The sequence below is a fragment of the Syngnathus acus genome, chromosome 2 (genome assembly GCF_901709675.1).
Source record: "Syngnathus acus chromosome 2, fSynAcu1.2, whole genome shotgun sequence".
Classification (NCBI taxonomy): domain Eukaryota; kingdom Metazoa; phylum Chordata; class Actinopteri; order Syngnathiformes; family Syngnathidae; genus Syngnathus; species Syngnathus acus.
Window position 1 is genome coordinate 16,504,400 of NC_051088.1, and position 18,869 is coordinate 16,523,268.

General features: G+C 43.0%; 2 protein-coding genes and 2 long non-coding RNA genes across 8 annotated transcripts; 2 read left to right on the plus strand and 2 right to left on the minus strand.

The window, feature by feature from the left end:
- Positions 1-411: 411 nt before the first annotated feature.
- Positions 412-12,180, minus strand: kdm5bb (lysine (K)-specific demethylase 5Bb). 2 transcript variants are annotated; one of them, XM_037245595.1, is made up of 28 exons: positions 11,841-12,180; positions 10,564-10,641; positions 10,178-10,300; positions 9,928-10,098; positions 9,674-9,730; positions 8,469-8,624; positions 8,065-8,158; positions 7,864-7,982; positions 7,385-7,543; positions 7,188-7,307; positions 6,948-7,106; positions 6,666-6,847; positions 6,402-6,564; positions 6,207-6,326; positions 5,885-6,079; positions 5,618-5,799; positions 5,407-5,531; positions 5,117-5,261; positions 4,921-5,035; positions 4,470-4,825; positions 3,677-3,815; positions 3,418-3,597; positions 3,170-3,331; positions 2,100-2,585; positions 1,941-2,025; positions 1,660-1,844; positions 1,300-1,551; positions 412-1,224 (listed from the first exon to the last, which is right to left on the minus strand). In XM_037245595.1, the coding sequence occupies exons 1-28, from the start codon at positions 11,994-11,996 to the stop codon at positions 1,087-1,089; spliced, it is 4,602 nt and encodes a 1,533-aa protein (XP_037101490.1). In that variant the 5' UTR covers positions 11,997-12,180; the 3' UTR covers positions 412-1,086. The 2 variants fall into 2 exon arrangements, with proteins under 2 accessions (XP_037101490.1, XP_037101492.1); XM_037245597.1 differs by lacking the exon at positions 9,674-9,730.
- On the plus strand, positions 1,311-6,798 carry LOC119118757. Of its 3 annotated transcripts, XR_005096932.1 has the most exons (5): positions 1,311-1,405; positions 2,752-3,839; positions 4,444-5,343; positions 5,423-6,106; positions 6,387-6,461. It is a non-coding gene; the product is annotated as an uncharacterized LOC119118757 (long non-coding RNA). The 3 variants fall into 3 exon arrangements; XR_005096934.1 differs by lacking the exon at positions 6,387-6,461 and adding an exon at positions 6,669-6,798 and having other exon boundaries at positions 2,752-5,343; positions 5,423-5,517; XR_005096931.1 differs by having other exon boundaries at positions 2,752-5,343.
- On the plus strand, positions 7,427-8,313 carry LOC119118778. The gene is made up of 2 exons (XR_005096940.1): positions 7,427-7,564; positions 8,026-8,313. It is a non-coding gene; the product is annotated as an uncharacterized LOC119118778 (long non-coding RNA).
- Positions 12,181-13,359: 1,179 nt separating the features above from the next.
- On the minus strand, positions 13,360-18,868 carry klhl12 (kelch-like family member 12). Of its 2 annotated transcripts, XM_037245602.1 has the most exons (13): positions 18,590-18,866; positions 18,387-18,494; positions 17,406-17,632; positions 17,051-17,204; positions 16,749-16,966; positions 16,095-16,244; positions 15,909-16,023; positions 15,720-15,826; positions 15,360-15,555; positions 14,786-14,944; positions 14,617-14,715; positions 14,362-14,548; positions 13,360-14,142 (listed from the first exon to the last, which is right to left on the minus strand). In XM_037245602.1, the coding sequence occupies exons 2-13, from the start codon at positions 18,442-18,444 to the stop codon at positions 14,016-14,018; spliced, it is 1,797 nt and encodes a 598-aa protein (XP_037101497.1). In that variant the 5' UTR covers positions 18,445-18,494; positions 18,590-18,866; the 3' UTR covers positions 13,360-14,015. The 2 variants fall into 2 exon arrangements, with proteins under 2 accessions (XP_037101497.1, XP_037101499.1); XM_037245604.1 differs by lacking the exon at positions 18,387-18,494 and having other exon boundaries at positions 18,590-18,868.
- Between the last annotated feature and the right edge of the window lies 1 nt (position 18,869).

Here is an 18,869-nt window from a genome sequence, read left to right on the forward strand (position 1 = left end):
ATTTGGAAGAAAATGGTACCTTTTGTTTCAACTCATCCATTTTTTGTATGTGTTTTAAAGGTTTTTCACCTTGATTGTTTCGCTCATTAAAAACCCGAACAAAGAGTGAAATCCCAGTCTGGTCAAGTCCTTCCTTTTCAAGTGTGGAAACCCATGATGTTAAAATACACTTGCCAAGGTACAGTATTGTAGTGATTGATAGTATGATGTGGAATCAGTCACGTCCCAGCAAAACTTTTTTTTTTTCCTTATTCATCATTCATTCTCTCTTCCATGACTCTCAGCTTCGCAATGAATCGACGATGTGAATGCAAGCTGTCAACTTGCCATGAAAAATCATATATTGTTTTTGCCATAGTGATGGCACGACACCTAACTGATCAATGTTGTATCATCAAATAGAGACGTATCCATAGAACAAAATGAATTTATTCCACAATATAAACTATGCCAATTCCACACCAAGTATTCTATACCAAGTTACACACTGCCATCTGTACATGTGAGCAGTCTTTTCTTTCACGCCATTGCTGCAGGTGCACAGAGTCCCCTTCTGTACATCACAACATAGCTATGACAGCAACAATCCCCCGGAGATCCATTTGTCAAATTGGACAGAAATTATTGCTCAGATAAATAAAACTATTCTACAAAAAATGGAAATTAAGATGCATGTACTAAACACTTGACTAAAAAGGGAGGGGACAGGAATAAAACCTTGGCTCCAATATCATAAAATCTTGCTAGGCATGCAATGAGGCTCGAAAGAAGAAAATATTAAACCTGGATCAACCATTTAAATTTTAACTGGGTGTGTTCGAAGTGTGTTTTACGTCCATGTAATGGCATCCATGCAATACACATTACATCCTGCTTTTTTTTTTTTGTGTCATTTTGACTGCCACAATTTATAAGTAAATATATATATTATGCATGTAAAAATACAAAAAAAATAACTAAACAATTATAGTTCTGGACAAGTGAGAGAGAAGATAGCACCATTGTTACAAAAGGGCTGGACAAACGAGCCGAGGGTGAGGGCGAAACCGCTGGTACCCCAAACAACCGTCATTTAGGAGGGTCTCTTTATTCCGTCATGCACGAGTTGCTCAGTGCACATTGGACACAAATGTAGTCCTCCTTCTCCGCCATTTCAGTCGTAACGCCAACGCACACTTGGTGAAACCACTGGTTGCAGCTGCCGTCACACTGGACCCAGTCCACCTGCAGCAAGAAAATGGGACACTTATGATACTGTCCTTTTTGATGCATTCCTTCATTTCAAGACTTAATTCCCACCTCATTTCCCTCAGGAAGCTGGCATCTCTCCGCGGGACACGCGGCCATATCCTCATCAGACTCGTCAGACTGTGAGATATCGGAACGCGGCGAGGACGAGTTGGAGGTTGGCCTGCGCTGTAATTCCTTTTGGTTTATCTTCTGTCTTTTGTGAGAATGCTTTCTGTCCCTTGCCCTGCGCTCTCCGTTGACAGCCAAATGCCTTTTTGCTTTCTTCTCTGGCACCATTAGAGAGTCCCTCCCAATAGTATCCTAAAACAGAGAGCAAGTTAGAAAACAAGCATTTCGTTTTCAAGAAAATTCATGTACTCTTTGTACCTTTTTGATTTTGGGAAAAAAACAAACTAGGTATGAATTTACCTGGTTAAGTTTTTTTCCCTGAGACTGAAACTGAACATGTTTGTTGGTGTCGTCCCGCGCTGGAGACATTGTGTGCTGGCTCGTGGCTCTGTCCAATAAAACATGGTGTAGGGTCTGGACTTCTGGCAGTGATACCTGCAGGAGGAGACCTTCCACCATCAGCTCCTCCAGATCCTGATTCAAGCCTGTCAGATAAATGCATAACATCAAACAAGTTTTTCAAATGTACAAGTTTTCCCTTTAAAAAAATCCAATCTGCATGGGAGAGAAGGACGACTGACCTTGCAGTGGAATGCATCTCTGCTCGGTATAAAAGACAGTCTGAGCATGATTTGTCTTGTTCCACTCTGGAGTTAAAAACGGGGCCTGCGTGAAAATACCCAAATGACTAACTTTGTTCAGCCACCAAAATCGAGACAAAAAAGGCGATAATGAATGACCTGAGAGTTAGTGTAAGTGTCGGAGGGGTCTGATGCACAACGGGTCAGAATTGGGGGCGTTTGGGCTCCATTTTCCAGTTCTGTCAAATGGCAAGACTGTAGAATCTGCTGTGCGCGATGTTGCCAGTTAACTGTCCTCTCAACCAGGTGGTGCAGCGCGTCCCCCTCGGGCAGTCGAACTCTGATTCGCCTTAGGGATGCGAGCAGAGGCTGAACTTTGTTCAGTGGCGGTTTTCTGGATCTCTGGCACTGGGGACACAGCCACGGCGGTGTCTCGCTGAGGTCTGATTGGTCCCTGACACAAACGCTGTGGAAGGCGTCCCTGCAGAGTTCACACTGCAGCATTGCTCCCATCAGCGCCTTCTGACAGACGCACACTTTCAAGTCGGTGCAGTCGGCAGTGGGGAGGAGCTTTGACTCGTTTGCCACTCTCAGATGACAGAAGGCCTCCATCTCCCTGACCCGCAGCGCCTCCAGAGTCGCATTCTAAAGAGGAATATTTGGACAGACATTCACTTTAGCCCGACAGAATTACTGTGGAAAAAAATTACGACAGGGAGGATTAATCTGTGCGGGGGTCACTAACATTTTTAAAATTGAGACCTTCGATTCATGCCGGAGGCTGAGACAATTTTTCTCAAATTACTTTCAGATGTATGCTGTGATTAACAATATGTAATCAGTGACCTTATCAAGGCGTTCTCGCAATAATTAATGATTTAACAAGCTAAGACATCAATAAACACTCTCATTGAATTTCCATAAATCTCTGCAAGCGCTTCCATTTTCAAATGATCACTTCGCCAACATTCCTCACGTGTGAGCTATTTTCAGACCAGGCCTCCGGGCCAATCGTGCTTCTTAGGGACATGTTGGTGACCCCCTGACATAGTTAATTTGTGGCAAAACCTTTTTTTTTTTTATGAGTAAAGAATGGAGGCAGAGTGACTGTTAAAGAGCAGGACACTGTTTGGAAATATGAAATTCATATTTTCCACATTCAAATTATGAATGATGTGTGGAAAATGAACTCCATTCACGATTAAGTTTCTTAATTGACAAGCACTTACGACAGAGGCAGAATCTTTGGCCTCTGAAAGCGCTTTCTCCACATCACTGACAGTGTTGAGCCTGAGAGTTTTCTTCTTGTTACTCTTCGATGATTCCTTCCCTTTTTTGGCCTTCCTCTTGGGAGAATCTTCATTTCCAACCTCACATCTTGGACACAAAGCCTGGGATGAAAAACGCAACAGTGAGTCGTCACATTATCTTCAGGGCCGTAATAATTTGGAGGATGGGTTTGAGGGGGGTCGGTCACCTCAAGCAGGGTACGGGCTGTGTCTTTTTGAAGGAAAATGGAAGCAGCAGATTCTTTCCACTCTTGTACTTCTGCCATTAAAGTCTCAAGTCTGTCTAAGGGCTCCAGATGAACTTGAATGGCTTGGCCTCGTAGCACCATGTCAGATAGGTCGTCCAACATAAGTACACGGTCATTAGCCTGCAAAACAACACGATTGTGGGTTAAACACGCGTGGGAATGTGAAAGCACGCAGCCCAAGTGTCAAGCGTGTATTAACCTGAAGCTCCTCTGCTTCCTGAAGCCACTCTAGAGCTTTTCGGATGGTGTCTTTCAGAAGGAGGCAGTTAGGAAGGTGAGAGGAGATGCCAGAAACCTCCTCGGCTGCAGCACTCAGGGTCTCAATGGAGTGAGGCGGTCTGATGGGTAAAAGAGTACACAATGTAAGTCCAAAACACTAGACAGTGATATCTAAAAATCAATTATGAGAACTGTCGTTGCGTTGTTTTCAGTCCACACACAGTTCGGTGACAGGTCTGAAAGGTCCTGGACCCTAAATTGCTGTAATTAAAAATTTGGAGTTGTTCTCGGTTTGTCCATGGGAATCAAAATTTTGCAAAACCTAAAAAGGATGAAACTCAAAATTGAGAACTAAGCATTGCAACTACAAATGGCAAGGAACATCACTTCAATTGCGTTTAAGCTCTTAGTTAAGATGGAGAGATGCACATTCCTAACAGCCATGCTATTGAAAGCAACTTGTGACAAGAAATGCTGAACAGCACCAGTGGAATGAGGGCGAAACTAAACAGGATGCTCACTTTTTGTTGATCTGGTTGAATATTCTAGCCACAGCTTTTTGCACTATAGCTGGAATTAAAACGAAGCAAAATCAGGTGCACTGATGCAATAGGAAATCACTCAGATGCAATCAGTGCAAAGACTCGGGCAGAAAGTCAGACATGACTCGAACAACAAAGACATTGTTAAGTACACTTGAAAATAAAGCCACCATATTTGGAATGTTTTTTGCACCCCTGTGAACAGCTGTTCATTTGATCTGCCCCATTCACCTGGCTTTCAGAAGACTGCTCGCCTTGTCCTCCCAGTGCTCCGACACCGTCAAGAGCTCCTGAAGCTGTGCCATGGCTTTCTCCACGGACGAGTGAGGTGCCAAGCCCACGCCTTGGTCGATGAGTCTTCGCATGGTTTCCAAAGTCAAACTTGCGGGCTGGACGCTGGCTTGCTCCACTCCCTCCAGCCAGCGGGCCTGTTCTAGTCGCTCCCTCAAGCGCGACAGCTCAGGCAGGTCCACGTCAAAGTCAAAGCTGACATTTAACAGGCTCTGGATCTCTGCCACGCTGGGAGCATCATCGGCCAGGACCTTCTCACTGTGCTGCTGGAAGTCTTCAATGCGATTCAAGAGTTCCTTCAAAGACACGGCAAAACGTATTGAGCACCAACTGCTGCGATATGTTCTCACTTGCCAGATCGGTTCAGATTCTGTCTACTTGAGCAGTCTACCTTCAACAAGGGGGCTTGAGTGAGGCTGCAGGAGAGGTTATACAGCTGCCTCACAAACGAACTAAGCTCCTCCACGGTCAACTGGCTGCGTGATTTCCCCACGCCACATTGATACCTGGAGAACAAGTCAAGTCAGCTCACCTTTACATTTGATGTACCAGCAAAATACTTGGTCTGCCTTCTCTCCGCAAAATACCTGGTTTGCCTTTTCCCATTCAACAGCTGCTGTGCCACTGAGGAGCACCTCTCTGCATCTTGGGTGACCGTACGCAACCGACGCAGAAGGTCGTTTTCAGGGAAGCCTTCAGACTCAGCAAGGAGAGTGCGAAAAACTGGCAAGCCTGCGGAGGGAGGACGTGTCACTCACAGGACAACACTGACCTTCACACATAAATTGCTCCATGTTGTTGTTCATCATTGTTGGTACTTTGGATTTGGACTGGCTAAATACTTTGTGTTTGTTTTTCTCTCCACTTTTTGGCTTACCTTTCTTCTTTTCCAGTTTAGCTTCCAGAGTCTCTGACACGCGTGAGGCCCATGCATCATACTGTTCGGCACGCTGCTTCGAGGCATTCATCATGGGCAACAGGTCCTCCAGTGTGTATCTGTAACTATACAAGGACATTGAATGTGAAAATTGAATATTCACTTGTTTACTCATCTTAAATTAGCTTGATCCCCAGGCGGTGGGACTTACTTCAGTGTGTAGTTGGTAACCGGGCAGGAGCACAGGTCAGTGATGTGATGCAGACAGACCAGTACTCCTGGGCTACAGGGACAGGTGATGGCAGAGAGGTAACAGGTGGTCCGGCACTTGGCGCACTGTCGCTCGTCATCCTGCAGATGATCGTATTTTGCCTCCTGCCACTGCACTAAGCCCTTTAAATGGGAGGGCCAAACCACTGGTGAGTGGTTATAAGTGAAGGACAGATTTGATCGCACAAAATGATTGTTGCTACTTCACCATTTTTGACACTTTTCCCCTTAATTCCTGCTCTTCCAGGATCATGACGGCCATGTCCTTATGGACAGCAGATGCCAGAACCACATCGAGCGTCTCTGCTTTTGCTGCCATGTTGCACACCATCTCGTCGTGGGAGAAGACGTTGTACCGGTGTAGCGTGCGATAGTGATTCACACATTGCCTACCGAGAGACATCTGGAGTAACAGAAATAGAAAATCGAGGTTGTTGTGTAGGCCCCCAATGCAAACGGCAAGCTCATGTGCAAAAATATCTCATTGTGCTTAAATACTACAATGAAAGCAAAATAGATTCCCTGCTTACCCAATCAACCGTGCAGAAGTTGACTGCCTCGGCAAAGTTGAAGCCTTGATTGAAGCCACTATGGTAGGCTCTGGGAAACGTGACGACAAATTCTCCAGCGCACTGATTCGTTCTATAAATCTGAAGCAGAACCAAGAAGATGAGGATGCATTTCATCAAGTCATTTGTGCTGTGTTCAAGGTGGACAATACATACCGGGACACCGTGGGCCATCAGGGTATTAGGATTCATGATGGTGACCAGCTGGTGCAAGAGGTCAGGCTGAGACTCAAACAGTTCTGGGGCTAGTTTCTTCATCACGGCTTCTAACTGCTCTGCAGCAAACCCGGGCGCTCCGTACCAGGTTTTGGGCTCCCCCCTAGGAGAAACATAAACAATTTAATGGACCGCTCTCTATTCTTGTGACAGAAAGGCCTAAAGGTCAGTAAGCATCACTGCTTGGGATTTTTTTTTTTATACCAGTGGAGGTAGTTGATGGAGTAGCTCCAGTGGTCCTCGATGTGCCAACAGAAGGAGGAGAAGCACATGCCAACGTAAAGCCACGGCAATGTCATTCCACAGATGTCCGCTGTCACGTGTGTGAGGACGGATGGATTCATCATTGCCATGTTGTTGAGGTTCCACCCACACTTGAGGTATTTCTGCATAGGACACAACAGATGAAATTAGGCATATTAATGACCTTGTTTTCTTCTGTGTATATTGTTTTGGATGATGTGCACAACAATGTGATCAGCTTACTTCATCAGCAGGAGAAACCTTAAATTTTCCATTGGGAATGGGGAATCCGCTCCCAAACTCCTTTGACGCAATATCAGCTCCATATTCGACAGTAACATCCTCCTCGATGGCTCCCACCAAGCGCCAGAATTCTTTCTCCACTAACTCTGTAGGTACCATCTGGAAGATATATGAGCAATCAGAACGTTTGCAGAAAAACATATTGTACTTTTATTTTTGTACAAACCATGCTCGACTTACATGAACTGGCATGTTAAAATAATCTGATTTGAATGCATCTGCCATTTGCCCAAAAGCCCGAAGGGAGTAGTCCCTGTAAGCTTGCTCAAAGCCAAACGCTTCATGAGGCTTGCTACATTCCTAAAAAGGACACAATGATATTCAGTATATTTGAACTTGTTTAATTCCGTGTTATTGTTTACATCAATAATCCTCACCTGAGCCAGACACTTGGGGCACCTCCAATCTCCTCTGGGGATGTCGGTCAGAGGGGGGATGAGGCAAAAAGTATGGTAGCTGTCATCACAACCGTCACATAGTAACAAGCGGTCTTCGTCTCCCCCACTGCCACAAACCAGACACACCACCAGATCCACCTAGACAATAAAGGAAGTAGTGTGAGTAATTCAACTCATTTGAAAAAGTTCCCCTGACCTGATCATTTGTTCTGGTTTCTACCTGCTAGAAAAAAAATTTATTTCAAACGTCTCAATGTAACATCCATTTTCATTGTTTTGGCTGCGTTTACATTATTTTGTATGCTTCCAATGAATCATCCAGTTTTCGTTTAAGACTTGATAACAAAAAAAAAATTAAATATGTTTCAGGTTTATATTGTTGTTGGAGAAATTAAACAGATGATTATTCAACTGACGGAACATTCATACATTTGCAAAGAGTAAACGTTTGTACTTACTGGATTCGGAGGAAGAGGTGGGAGGTATTTTTTGTAGCGTTGCTTGAATTTGTCCTCCTCAATAACTGGTTCCTTGATTTCAACTGGTTCCAGTTTTACTTGAATGGGAATCTCCTTTTCTGTAAGACAGCCAAGTGTGACACATCAGTTACTGTGTTTCAGAACGAAGTACTGTAGCAGTTAAGTCATTTGGAAACATACCTGGTTCCGGCTTGGCAACAAAAGAGCCCATCCTCCTCCTCAAGTTTGGACGATTCTCGCCTGGCTCGCCTGGTTCGGTCTTCACACATACAGACTACAGGGAAAAGGTGACAATGCAGGTCATGTGAAACAACTCCATGTCGCCGATATGGTGGCTATAACAAGTCAACACATCTCTGTTCAAAATGGTAGATTTCCATGATGTAAAAAAAAACCCAGCAGAATACAAGGATTATTAGTTTTGAAATATCTGCTGAATGGAACTATTAAAGAAACTTGTGACCTAACTCGCTTCCCTTAAGCTATGAAATCAAGATGACACTTTTAGGGTATAATTCCGAAAAGGAAGAAAAGCTACCAGATATGAAACATAAGAAATATGCATTTTCATGAACAACCCCCACCTCATACTTCATGCGTTTTCCTCTGCGAGCATTAGGGCAAGAATTGGGCGTCTGGATGGGCTGCCTCGGAAGTGGCTCGGGCGGTTTGTGCTCTTTGGTGTCAACCTGTGCCATACTCTCTGCACTTTCCTCGGGATGGACAGGCTTTTGAACACACTGAAGCAAACAACGTGCAGGTTAATACGATCGTTGAGCAGTTAATGAACAGATGTGGGTTCTTAAGTGGAAATAACTCAGCAGAATACTAACAGAAGCGCCTTTTGTTGCTGCTAAAGTGAAGTAAATGTTTACAGCAGCTATCTGCTTTAAAATCACATTACACTACTCATTTCAGTCTGAAGACAAAAGATTAACTATGAGTCCCAAATTTAACATGAAATCCATGGCCAGGATGAATGTATGAAAACTGCTGACCATAACCGTGTAACAGTTTTGGTATTAATAGTTATCTGTGCCAATAGTAAGTTGTTGACAGACTGTCGGATAGACAGCAACAGTGTAAATGTAAAATGTAACTTCAGCAGTCAAAAGAGAAAGGCCAAATGAAGGATGTGGTTAGCGTGCAAGAGAAAACAATAGAGCAACATGCAAATCCAGAAGCGGTCAGATCTGAGATGAGGCAGTAGTGTCAAGGTGATGAAAAGAAACAAATTAAACACTGCATAATTAGGTCATTTCATTTAAATTTGTTGGTCAAGAATTATAACAAAATACGAATATCTCTCTGCCAGCGATGCAGACCAAACATGATTTTCCTCCTGATGGCAGAAAGTACGATGAAATTGTTGCCAATCATACTAAAGGATAAATTGTGGCTTCTTGGACAATTTGAGATGAGAGTAAATCATTGAGGTGAGGTTATCGGTTTAGTATTTGTACATTTTGTAACATTTTTGTTTGATAGTGTCCTCTGACATTTTTTCTAATGCTATGTGGGTGCCTTGGCTCATTAAAGTTGGGGAACACTAGAAAACAATTCATTTAAAGCAAGGCTGGCTTATTATCAGTCTTTTTCCTAAATAATGTTATTGAAATAAATATAAACTCCTCAGTCGAGATAAATATACCGTTTTGTGAGTTCAAAGGGTCAAATCGGTTATGAAAAGACATTGTTTCTACAAGCAATATTTGAAAAACAGCATTAAACCCAGCCAGAAATCAACATGCATGTGGTAAATTGTTCACTGTGGCGCACACATACATACCTTTTCGAGCTCAGGATCAGCCTCCAAACGCATCAGTTTGGAAGCTGCCTCTGGCGTCTGAGGCAAGAGACAGTTGATGTAATTAAACCGTTTAGAGCGACCCGAGCTAAGAGGTCATGGGGTACCAATTCAATAATGAGCTCTCTTGTCATTTAGGACATCCACAAAAGTCATCACATCAAACAAGTTGCATGCTGTATTGTATCAGTTCTAGAAGGAACAATGTCGTCATTCTGATGCGATGTGTTACTTACCAACAGATTTGCACCACTTTGAAAGAGATTGTAGGGGTAGAGTGTTTTCTCATAATGCCCTCGCAAGTGTGAGCCAACAGCTTTCCCAGGGGCAAAGCCCATCTGCATGGCAATCTTGGTCCAACGTCTGTCCCGACAGACAATGTCGAATCCGCCTTCCTCCGCTACTAACTGCGATGGGGACATGATTGTGATAAGATAAATTAGGCCATCAAAACAATTATAATTGGACACATTATACGACACCAACCTTGTTTAGCTGGTACAAATCCAAAATCTTCCTCTCCACGTGGGGAATCTTTAGGGAACATCCCTGCAAATCCCAGAATTTGGCAATCTGGTCCAAAAAATTGAGTTTAACTCTTGTCTGAGCCTGGAATGAGATAGACAATCATTTAAATATTTAATTTAACATTGGGAGACGTTTACAGGAAGGCAAAGAAAATGTGTAGGTCATTCATCCATCCACCATGAAACATGTAAATTCTTTACCACCTCTATTTTGTTTATCTGACATAACACGTGGAATACTTTTGATCCCAGATGTGTCTAGATTATTACTACTTTCCTTTCATGTGTGCAAGTGTAATAACTCAAGAGAGGAAGGGTTAAAAACAGCACAAATGTTACACTCACCTCCAGTTCATTGAGCCTCTGGATCCGAGGAACAAAATGAAGTCTGTCAACATCGCAAGCAAATGGAGGGTGCCAACCCTAAACAGCAACAGAACAATATCAGCATATGAGCCTTTTTCTTGATATGTTGGGAGTCAGAGTTGATTTATTTCTGTCTCTGGATTGTTGACTTTCCTTTTCAAATTAGTCACGCTTCACAACAGCACATTTGTATTTTTTAGGATACATATCCAATTTAATACAAAAGAAAAGCCTTAACGTGGAACGCCCTTGTCTCAGTTTGTACTTCTCATAGACAAAAAAGCCAAATTTGAAGGATTTCGAGCTAAGCGTCAACAACAAGAATGATCACTCACAAAAGGGGAGGCCCAAGTTTTTGTTACAAGTCAGAAGCATACATCCCCCCACTGGCACACAAAATGGCCAGATGGAAGACTCAGTCACTAGGCCAGCTTACCACAAAGCCAACATGGAGGACTACAGCCAACAAGACTGACTCTTGAGTCATGCATGGACAGTTGCTCTTCCTTCAGTAGTCATAAATCAAAATAAAATGCAATCATAATTATCTCGGTTTGATAACCTGGCTCAATTTTAAGAGGCAGAACTGTTTAGTTTCTGAATGCACGACTTACATAACCTGCTGTACTTGTTGTGTTGTCATTCGATCACTTTGTTAAGATCATTATTAACAATGGCCTGAACAGTATTTGTACATGACCTTTGTTATGAACATTTATTGAGGTGTGAATTGATGACAAGTGTTGCATGACACGCTGTCCACGCACGATGCTCTTCAGCAAATAACGTCTGACCATCCACGCAGAAATTAGGGCCCAAACGATGGACAAAAGCTTTATTATTATTTTTCCCGTAGATCGCACAAGGATGTCTTCCGCATATCCACCTATGACAACAGCACCGTGTGCTACATCATGACAGCTTCTGCTAGTTAGCATTAGCCTCTTAGCTCAACGACTCACTCAGTGGCCGCAGCGCCGAGGCTTTGTTGACACACGCCGAACAACAACACAATCCCACTCGGGACACGCTCGTAGAGCGCGTCGAGCCTCCGAGGTGGCCGAAAGCGGAGCGCTCGTGACGCCGACCACGTCGAAAATGAAACAGGGAGCCGTGGATGCACAAAGAATGAACCTAGCCGCTTCATCCGCCATGTTGAGCAGTCCCTTTAAATCCCTCGCTGCTTCATCTCCAACAAGCATCGCGACCAAACGAGCATCCACGTTCAAAGGGGTCTTTAAACATCCTGAGCTCACCTGAGGCGGACGGACTTTGCAGATGCCCGTTTTCTCGGCGATGGGACGGATCTTATTGATGAAAGCGTATGGGTCTGCAAATTCTTCCCAACTGGGCTCGAACACCGGGCACTCCGGAGGCGGCTTGAACTCGCCCGGTCGCGGCTGGCTCATCATTTCGAACAGGACGGGTCAGGTCACGATGTCGGGGAAGGGGGCTCCGCGTGAGAGATTGGGGGGGGAGTGTTTTATTCCGTTATTAAGCGTCAGGCCCGGTGGCAGCCAGTCGACATCAACAGAGATGAGGCAGCTGACACACACATACACACGTCCACACGCACACACATCCACGCACTGTGAAGAGAATGTTCCAAGGCAGTGAGCACGTCCGCTCAAAAAACTAGACACCAGTTTGCTCCCAATGTCCTCATGAGTTGACCTCAAGCTTTGAGCTTGAAACCACTTCAAATGACCCACATTAGCATAAAGTGGGGACATGACAGTGTTTCTTTTAATAAGTAGCTTTTCAGCGTCCAAACAAAGATTGATGAAACTGATGGCTTCAATGTGTCTTTCCGGATTTCCATCGTTCACCAATATATTTGAGGAAAAAGCTTTCACTCAGATTATTTGCCGATTTGTATTGTTCAGAAAAACAATTATTGGTTGTAATTACTGTTTTTTTACACCCCATACATAAAAGTGAATACGTTGACGAGTACTACGGTTTGTGGGCTAAGTTGTAAAACCACATTGACTTAAGTGTTTGTTTTCACTGAATTGTGTGGAAAAAGCAAACTTCCAACATAAGTGTGTCAAATAATTTCCCTCATTTGGGTTGTTTTCTGTTTACACACGCGCGGACGATTTTTTTTCAGGTGGCACTTAAGGGTTGCCGGACCTATCTTTTTCTAAATAGACGCTGCCATTGGTGGATCTCGCCGGCACGTTTCATTACGTCACATTCTAAATCTATTACTACTCTAATAATAACAATGTATAATAATGGACAACTTCTTAGTTATCTGACAGAAAAGGCATTTCTTATTAAATAGAAAAAAATCATAAAACAAAAATAAAATCGGACATTTGATTGTAAAAGAAAGATCACTGTCTTTTAATCAAACGAAAACAAACTGTTTTGTTGGTAAAGTTTCACATACGTGTGAATTTCTAAAATCAACTTTGTTATTTGAACTATTTGGGATTGAACAAGATACTTATTTCAGGGCAACTGATAAAAATAAATAATAAATTATGGCCATTGTTATTCATAGCTATGGCATTTTCAGAAAGAAAATCTCCTGCTGTCTTGAATGTTCGGTCAAAATGCTGTAAACAGCCGGCAATATGATTAACTATGAGTGCATGAATTTCGTTGGAAGGGATAAAGGACAGGGAAGGTTTCTAAATCATGACGTAGACGATGTCCTCCCTCACTCCTGTTCCAACGTGTAAATTGTGAAATGCTTGGGAGTCACCGCCAATGTGTCTACACCACTGAACGGGCATTCATACGGTTAAAATGACCAAAATATTTACTTTAGATTTACTGTTTATTGTCTTTCCGAGCAACAGTATTGAAGTAAACATATTCAACTTGAAATGCTTGAGGGAAACAAATGACGCGTACCTCAAATAGAGGTCACGAATCAAAGAGAAAATAATTCAGTTCTTTTCTAAAACTCTATCTTAAATGTGTATGAAGTCATTTTAGGCATCCGAGTCTTACAAAGAGAATGCTAAAGAGGGTTGCTCATAACCTGGCAAATGCTAAGCAACAAGCAAACGGCCCATTAAACCGAGAGGCAACGTGAATGTTCACCGTGCGACGCAAGCTAGAGTCATAAGGCGTTTAGCAGCATCTCTTTCTGATGATGTGTACTAATATATTGCACTTTGAGGACAAAAATAATCTCACAGATAAACACCAGCGCCACTCAAGAGGGTCATGCAGGTGGCGGTGGGCTCTTCGTAAATCCTTCGTGGCCGCGCTCCACCTCTGAAGTGGCGGAGGGTTGAATGTCCAACCAATGAGAGCTTAGTTTTTGGAAATTCCCTTCATCGGGCAGCTGAATATAAAAAGAAAAACAAATGTCTGTTCTACTGGCATTGTAGCCAAGTCGAGCTGCCTGCTGCCTGCATTTTCTTCATGGGACTGTCCCACTTGTGGTTGACGTATTTCTCAAGCAAAAATTACTTTTCTCGCAGAACACAGACTCCTGCGTCGCACCGTTGCGTCACCATGGAGGTAACCACCTCCCAGGAATCGATCACCGGATCGTAACATTCGATACTGCTGAGAAGAGAGTTTCCGTCATATCTGCGAAGACAATCACAGAGGGACGCTGTTTGAACAAACACTGTAAAACCCTACATCCGAACAATTTTCCTCCTACTACTTTACTTTCAACAATTTTCTATGACTTTAAATTATGACACGTCCAATGTTCAGATAGTTTAGTCAATGAGAATGTTGACGTTTCATTTACATTTAAGTACAGTTTTGAACTTTGCTGTGGAAAACCAGGACACTCCTTACCCAGCGATGGCATACAGTCGTCCTCTGAGGACAGTTGCTCCTACATAGCATCGAGGTGTGGTCATGCTAGCCACGGTGGTCCAAAAGTCGGTTCTGATGTTATAGACCTCAACAGAATCCAGGTGGGCAACCCCATCAAAGCCTCCCACCACGTATATGTGGTCATTGAGTAAAGCCACGCCTGCCCCTGAAACAGCACAATGTTAACGATCTTCACTCCAACTAGCTTGACATCATATTTCCTGAAAAATTGACCTGAGCGCTTAGTGGCCATTGGGGTGACGCTCGTCCAGTGGCCCGTGTGGGGGTCGTATCGCTCCACTGAATTCAGTATATTAAGTCCATCATAGCCTCCTTAAGGAAATAGGAAGCAAAATATTGAGCGATATTCCATCGTGTGTAGATCAAAAGAATGTGACCATACCAAGACAATATATCAGTCCACTGGCCACCACCAGACCAGCGCCTTCTCGAGCTGTCTGCATATCTCCCAGCATGCTCCACTGGTCGATGTTTGGGTCATATCGCTCCATGCTGGTGTGACGCCGGCTGCCGTCAAAACCGCCGGCAACATAGATCATGTCTGAGCCAAGAAGAGTACAAAAATTGTTCTGAGATGTGATTGGAGAGAAAAAAACATTTAATTACAGCAGTGATTTTCAAAGCGTGGTTCATTCACTCTCTCAAGTGGTATACAAAAGAACAACAAAAAATTTTTCAAACTGCATAACGTTACAGTGGCTTTAAAATGTTTTGACATATAAATAGCTTGAAGCGAGCACGCTTGGGCTCTCATTTGGAAATCTGTGGAAATGAGCGAGTCTTGTTTTTGTTTGCTATAGGTGATGTCATACTATAACATTTCTTTCCATGAGTTAAAACAAGTACCTCAGAATATTTTAAAAGAGTGATTTAAACTGAGTTTAACGCTCGAGGGAGTTGTAAACTTGTAAATTATTGCGTTATTTCAACGAAGAAGTAAACACACAACACTTCACCTCCAAGCGTTGTGGCTCCAGCTAGGCCACGGCGCACATTCATGGTGGCGACAGTGTACCAAACGCCATCCTCGTCTGCCGTGTAGTCCAGACACTCCACGGAGCTGAGCCTGGACCGTCCGTCAAAACCTCCAATCACATAGACTCGATCGTGGAGAGACACGGTGGCAACGTAACGCCGCTTTCTCGCAATGTTCTGTGGAATCCATTCGCTGATTAGTCAAATGTTCTGCACATGAGTTTGGTAAAAGCAGTGCAACTACATTAAGAAACAATTTCACATTTGACACATTAATACATTAATTTCGGGGTGTTCAAAAAGGCTGAATCCGATATTGCCGCTTCAGTTGAAATACTCACTGGTAGGAAAGTCCACTCCTGAGTTTTCGGATCATATTTCTCCACAATGTCAATCGGTGATTGCTGGCTGCCAAAGCCGCCAATCACCAAAAGGACTTCTTTGGCACCTTTAAAACCGAAATCAGAAAGACTTTAAAATTGAGTGCCAAACAAGGGTTGCCAAAGTGCAGTTCAAAACAAGACACCTGCCTAATCTAGCTTGTGTGCGTGGGCCTTGCATCTCGCTTCTCAACTCTGGTCTCAGGTGGAATTTCTTGGCTTCATCCACAAGGTCTCGACAAGGCAGGCTGCAGCGAATCAGGGGCTGAAACATGCCGGGACATACGTGACCACACTGACAACACTGTTAAACAATCTCACAGAGAAGAACCCCACCTCTGCATCAATGACGTCTGTGATATAGCGGGGGGTCAGCAATGGCATCCGGACAAACTCCAGCATGTCTGGCAAATAAGGCTCTCGCTCTTTTCGGTTGTGTTTGACCCAGTTTAGCACAGCTTCGAATACCGGCTCCTCTGAGTCTACCTAAAGGCAAAGCACATTCAAATTCAAGCTTGGTTGAGTGCAGAACTGATGATGAAATTGATGCTTAACAAATTTTGCCTCCATAGTGAAAGTGCTTGCTTTGGGACAGCAACTTGGATTTACAGGTTTGTTCTTTTTCATAGCCAAGAAAAATGACAGGCTAAAGATTGCATTGAGAGCAAGATGATTTCAACAATTTAGATTCATCACAAATACTGGTCAACAGCAAATTTGAATCAGAAATGGCTTTATGTGCCTCTAAAATAATTTTTGAGACTGATTGTATATTTTTGCTCTCGTACATCAGGTTTATGAAATATTTAATTTTTTTATTTTTATCTTGGTTTAATTTTTTTAAATCACAAAAAAACACCATTTGCACAGGAGTGTGTCGACCCCAGTAGACCTTTTGAAAATGTCAACATTTTCAGGCAAGTGGAGCTATGAAAAATGGATCCCCCCGTGATGTGGAGCAACACTGTTCTAGTCAGCCTGTTCCCTTACTTGGATTTCATCACATTTTATAAGCTTTTCCACTTCTGTCTGGCTCTGCAGCATGAACTCTTCATGTTGAACCACCTCAGAGAAATGCTTCTGGGAAAAGAGCTCAGCAGCTTGCATCAGGTCGAGGCAATTGTGTGTTTCGGCAAAGTCGCGGATTCCCAGACAATTGGTTGGATCAAGTTGGCTCTCCAAAAAATCACAACATGCTCGTTTCACCCCTGAGGAAAACAAACGAGTAATTGGAGACGCATCAATCTTCAACTAGTCATGAGTACACACAAATGAGATTTAGAAACACCAACCTTTAAGTTGCAGCAAGCATGCTGCAGGGAGCAGCTCTTGCACGTTCTCCACCGTAACTTGCACTGTCTCTGTATAGACAAAGTCCAACAAGATCTCCATTGTGGATGCAGTCAGCCCCTGGATGTCTACAAAGGATTTTCCCTTTTCTGCAAGCTAACACACATTTTGGGAGAAGAAAAACATTCAATATAATTTTAAATGCTTACATTTTGTGTTTACAGGGTATCTGCAGAGTTTATTTAAGACTCTCTAAGAGTCATCCACTCATTTTTTTTAATCCACCCTTTAACTTCTTAATAACGTTAGTCTTGTATTTAACAAAAACTTGGAAGTTATGAATCCCGTTGTAGTTACCTCACTGGTGAACATGGCACAGAAATAGTCACTGCAGGCTGCTAATACAATCCGGTGAGCTGGAAAATCAGTATTTTCCACCCTTAATGTTATATCGCAAAGTGTGCTGCTCTTGCGGAGAGAGTTCATGGCATTAAGGATGGATTTGGCATGGGAATTGGTCATGATGTCCTTGGGGGCCATACTGCCTGGAGAGCAGCTCAGAGCTCTCAGACCACTCAAGGAATCTAAATGAGAAACAATACAAAATTGAGGAGGGTATTTAGGAAAATTACACACAAAAAGAGTTTATACAGCACTTGCTGATAAGTGATTCCCAACCAATGTGGCGTGACAGATTACTGGGAAATTACGCAACTTCACTTAATTGGTTAGAAAATGATTTCTGACACATGAAGTATCATTGTCCAGGCATCGATGCCAGCGAAGTATAGTGAAAGGCAGAACAATTAAATGCCCTTCCATTAGATGTCAGTGGGTACTTAATTACCTGCGTACTGACTTGTTTGGTGACATTTGCACATGGTATTCAGTTGTGCTGTGAGATTTAAAAAAAAAAAGGTTGGGAAACACTATCCAACAGAACATGTGTTTATTTTGCATCATCGAGAATACAGACGTTCTGGAGCAATATGTTTGGCGGAAAAATATGAGTAATGACTAAATGGGGACCAGGTCATTATTTTCTTTAATGAATGTGCCATTATGAAATTAGTTCTATTTTAATTTGAATCCCATCATTTAAGTGTGCTTTGTTTAAGAATGGCTTACATCTATACAAATTCTGTATGTGTCTGTGTGGTGTACCTAGCATAAAGCGATGTTTTTCTTGTATTCAATTATTGATGCAATTTTGCAAAACCAAACAAAAAGCAAACTATTGTTGTTCTTTTTTTAAAGGTACTCTGTCCATTCCCTTTTACATTGTGGATACTTGTTTATTACTCATAATCATGTTATAACATGGATTATGCAACTTACCGTTAAAAGATTTGAATACTTTTTCCACCACTGGGAGGCAGTAACTATAGCTACACATCAGTTACAGCCGACGACAGCTGAAGGCTTAACGCCGACGCCACGCAAAAGCTCAAGAAATACAGCCACAAAATGTCAGCCGCTGGCCAGAAGACAAGACATGAAGCGACACACAGAGGGGAGCTGATCACAAATGTACATAGTACCTGTCGCCGTGTTAAAGCTGCTTCAAAGCCTCTAGCTAAGTAGCGCTGCTAGCTAGCTTTAGCATCAGTGTCCCTTGTTCCAGTTGTTGCTGCAAGACAGCCTGGAGAAAAAATATAAATACAGTCATTCCATGTTGGAAATATGCACATCCTCGCGCATCACTATTAAGAAAATATCAAAAGAACACTAGAAGTGTCTAGATGGAGGGTCGCGCTGCAGTGACAATCCACTGGCTGGCTGGACGTAAACACTACATCACTACGTCGTGCGTGCGCGCTC

Bases quoted from the DNA above. Each gene is read 5' to 3' on its own strand.
- kdm5bb (XM_037245595.1), bottom strand. From the start codon at position 11,996: ATGATGAGCCAGCCGCGACCGGGCGAGTTCAAGCCGCCTCCGGAGTGC. The intron at 10,642-11,840 runs GTGAGCTCAGGA...GTTGCTGTTTAG, and splicing joins GCAAAGTCCGTCCGCCTCAG to GGTTGGCACCCTCCATTTGC. The intron at 3,598-3,676 runs GTTAATACACGC...GTTGTTTTGCAG, and splicing joins AGGAAGCAGAGGAGCTTCAG to GCTAATGACCGTGTACTTAT.
- klhl12 (XM_037245602.1), bottom strand. From the start codon at position 18,444: ATGTGTAGCTATAGTTACTGCCTCCCAGTGGTGGAAAAAGTATTCAAA. The intron at 16,245-16,748 runs GTAAGGGAACAG...CTTTGCCTTTAG, and splicing joins TAAAATGTGATGAAATCCAA to GTAGACTCAGAGGAGCCGGT. The intron at 14,945-15,359 runs GTGAAGTGTTGT...TTCTTGGCTCAG, and splicing joins TGGAGCCACAACGCTTGGAG to ACATGATCTATGTTGCCGGC.